Consider the following 3,136-nt stretch of genomic DNA (forward strand, 5'->3'; position numbering starts at 1 on the left):
AAAAGGAGAACAGAAGGTAGATAAAGATCCTGCTGTGCAGAAACTACATTCGAATACAAGATCAGTTGCTTCTGCATTTCCATTTCCACAATTTCTATGGCATTTTTACACTCTTGTAAAAACTGGAATTTGTTTTATAAAATGCAGAAGACTCACTGTAGTAACCGGTAAGACAAACAGCCAAAATGTGATGCCATTTTTTGTCATTTTTCTATCCAGTTGATGAACTCAAACTGCAAAGGAAAAAAAAAAATAGGAAGAAGTTTAGTATTTAATGAACAACAAAACTAATAAAAGACTTGGTGTTTTCTTTCTGAATTAAAACAAATAAATTGAGGTTCTTATCAGTTTTTATTCATGCACAGTGACACCATCCAAGGACATGTACAATTTAATGTGGGAAAAAATGCACTCAATTCACCAGCTGTGAATTCCAGCAGGAGAGTTTTTCCTTATTGCTGCCTCCATTGCCTCAACACCAGTACTCCAGTGGGTTTGTCTCAGTCAGGTAGCTGGCATCAAGTCTAACAGACAGGGAGAAATTAGCACCTTGACATCTCTGCCTTTGAGCAACCACAACAAACTGCAGTTTAGGTTCTTCTAAAGTAGACTGACACTTTCACAAATACACACACACGGTTATTTCCTATTCTTGTCATATCAGCCAGTTTTTGATTTTGCATTTCTGGTAGAACTCATCTAGTAAGCTGCCGCTTATATCTTCAAGTTATAATTTTGTAAGAATGACTACAGCAAGCCAAGAATTAATTGTGAGCTGTAATATAGTTCCTGCATCTACAGCAGCTATGAGCTAGTTACTGCATCAGTAGTTTGCAGAAAACAGAACTATCTAAAACAGCTACAATTGTACAATAAGTTGTTTGTCATTCACCAGCCTCTCCCATGACATGATGCTGGGTAAGAAAAACTCCCAAGGACAGGACCAAGTGTGATCCAGGGAGTGTGTCTTGGGTCAAGAGGCAGGTTTGCATGTAGGTCCTCAGCTGCCAACAGCCCTCTTAATTCAGGGATGTTTGAGCTAGGTTTATGAGGGACCATTGGGGTCTGTGAGTTTTAGACCATAACTAGCAGTATATTATTTTTAGTGAATTAATCTGTATAAGGGAACTAAACTCACTCGGATGTGGTCCCCTTCATTTTGGCTGGAGATAGCCCATCCTTTGAAAAAAACCAACATGTCATATTCACAAAAAGCAAGCATTCTGTATCTGCTTCTTTCTGCTTTTACACTGAGACTCGGTCCTCTTAATACCACACTAATACAATGACAGCATTCTGCAGGATACACTAACTACAAAATATGAGAGCACTGCTGTTTATAGCTTTACTACTGGCATGAAGTCCTCTAAAACTGACTGCTAGAAATCACACAGGCAATTCAGTGAGGCACTCAAGTTCAAATAAGCTTTTCTGAAAGCTGCTGAAGCACTAACAGGAAGACCAATTAGCATACATGAAAGATATTCTTGGTTTGAGTATATACTTCTCTGGAAAATCCATGTTTTGAGAACTACAGTGAATAGCTAATTGTACAAAACACTACCTGATAACTGAAGAAAAATATTTGACTCACAATCCATGATTATTGCTGTTTCACAATACCAAAAATAATCCACTTGCCCGGTTCCTTTAACAATCCAAATCTTTTCCTACCCAGTGGTTGTGTAGACATGTCCTACCAACTACTCCAGTATTCACTACTTAACTATTAATACTTCCTAGGAGATAAAATATTTAATCAAGTCTATAATTCAATCTCTGCTTAACACTCATTTCTCACAGCTACTAACTGCAAAAAAATTACATATAAGGGAAAAAAGTCCTTTTTCTAGACAGCACTAGTTTTGGACTTATTTACGAAAGGTATGAAGGTCACTGAGATGCCTGTTTGGACTTCAGGAAGGCAAACCAAATGTAACTCTCACAGTTTTCTCCCTCCCAGAGGTGAGAGGGATTAGAAGCACAAGGAAAAGAAATTATTAACAAAAAGACAACATCAGGTTTCTTTAAACAATAATGCTTCTCCAGCAGTTCTTCAGCTATTAAACATAGTTGACAATTCTACTGTAGGGAAGAGAAGGCAACTGCATTGGATTGAGAGTAATTTGAGTGCGTTGGATGTTAGCTTGAGGGAAAAGATGGTGGAAGCTTTGAGAGAATCCCCTGACTCCACTTTGACAGAAGCCAGCAACTGTGGTTTACATGACAGGCACTGAATGAAACTAAGTCAGTGAACTCAACACTACAACTACCAACAGCCCTCTGGCTTAATTATTTTCCCAGTAAAAGGGAATGTCAACAAGGAGAGAATGGGGAATTGCAACAGTAAAGCAGATCTTGAAAATCTCATTTTTATTTATAGTGCATGTTGTACTAAAGACTGGGGTAACTTAATAAAAAAAATTAAAAATGGTACTGCCTGTTTTTCCTCTTTATTACCTTCTCTATTCCCCAAAGGGATAACACTCCAAAGGCCTATATCATGTTTGTCACTGATAGCAGTGACATCTACTGAAGAAGGAGGAATTAAAAAGGAACTTAGCCAAAATAGTCACTGGTATTGCTTTAACAGATGTCCACATTTCTCTTCCTCCTGCTTTCTCTACAGAGTCATCCTGCCTCATCAGCTGTTTCTACTTTTAACCTTTTCCCATCCTCCCAAGAATGTCATCCTTTGCTGAGCTCCAGACACTTTTCAATGACAGAGCAAAAGGTTTAAAATGAGTCATTGGCAAGAAAAAAGCATTTTTTGATTTTCAATTGCCTGACCACATTCAGTACAAGAAAACCCCAACCAAACACAGGCAGCTTCCACCTGAAGGTGGCCCTTAGGTCTGACATTAAGTCAGAACACAGCTCAGTAGGAGCTGTCATTGCATGTACATTCATATACAAACATCTTCAATAACTGGTAATCTTTGGTTTGCCTAGAAAAAGGAAAAAAACACAAACCCAAACTCACAAACATTTTTAGTACAAATTACCTATCTTGCAATGTGCTATAAACTTGCAACACTGAAGGTGAACACATGCAAATGTAGATGTACAGCCTTCCTCTCTGACTGAAAACAGGGGTCAGGATGGCTGGCTTCTTGACCAACTCCTGCCCCCCACC

At 38.5% G+C, this 3,136-nt stretch overlaps 1 protein-coding gene across 1 annotated transcript in view; it reads right to left on the bottom strand.

Annotated features, from left to right (window-relative positions):
- CALCRL (calcitonin receptor-like) overlaps window positions 1-207 on the bottom strand; it is a 22,776-nt gene extending 22,569 nt beyond the window's left edge. The window contains exon 1 of the mRNA XM_009995228.1: window positions 157-207. Coding sequence (XP_009993530.1) covers window positions 157-207 — 51 coding nt within the window. The remainder of the gene's footprint in view (window positions 1-156) is intronic.
- Between the last annotated feature and the right edge of the window lie 2,929 nt (window positions 208-3,136).

Source organism: Chaetura pelagica, unplaced genomic scaffold (assembly GCF_000747805.2).
Source record: "Chaetura pelagica isolate M959 unplaced genomic scaffold, ChaPel_1.0 scaffold33, whole genome shotgun sequence".
Lineage (NCBI taxonomy): Eukaryota > Metazoa > Chordata > Aves > Apodiformes > Apodidae > Chaetura > Chaetura pelagica.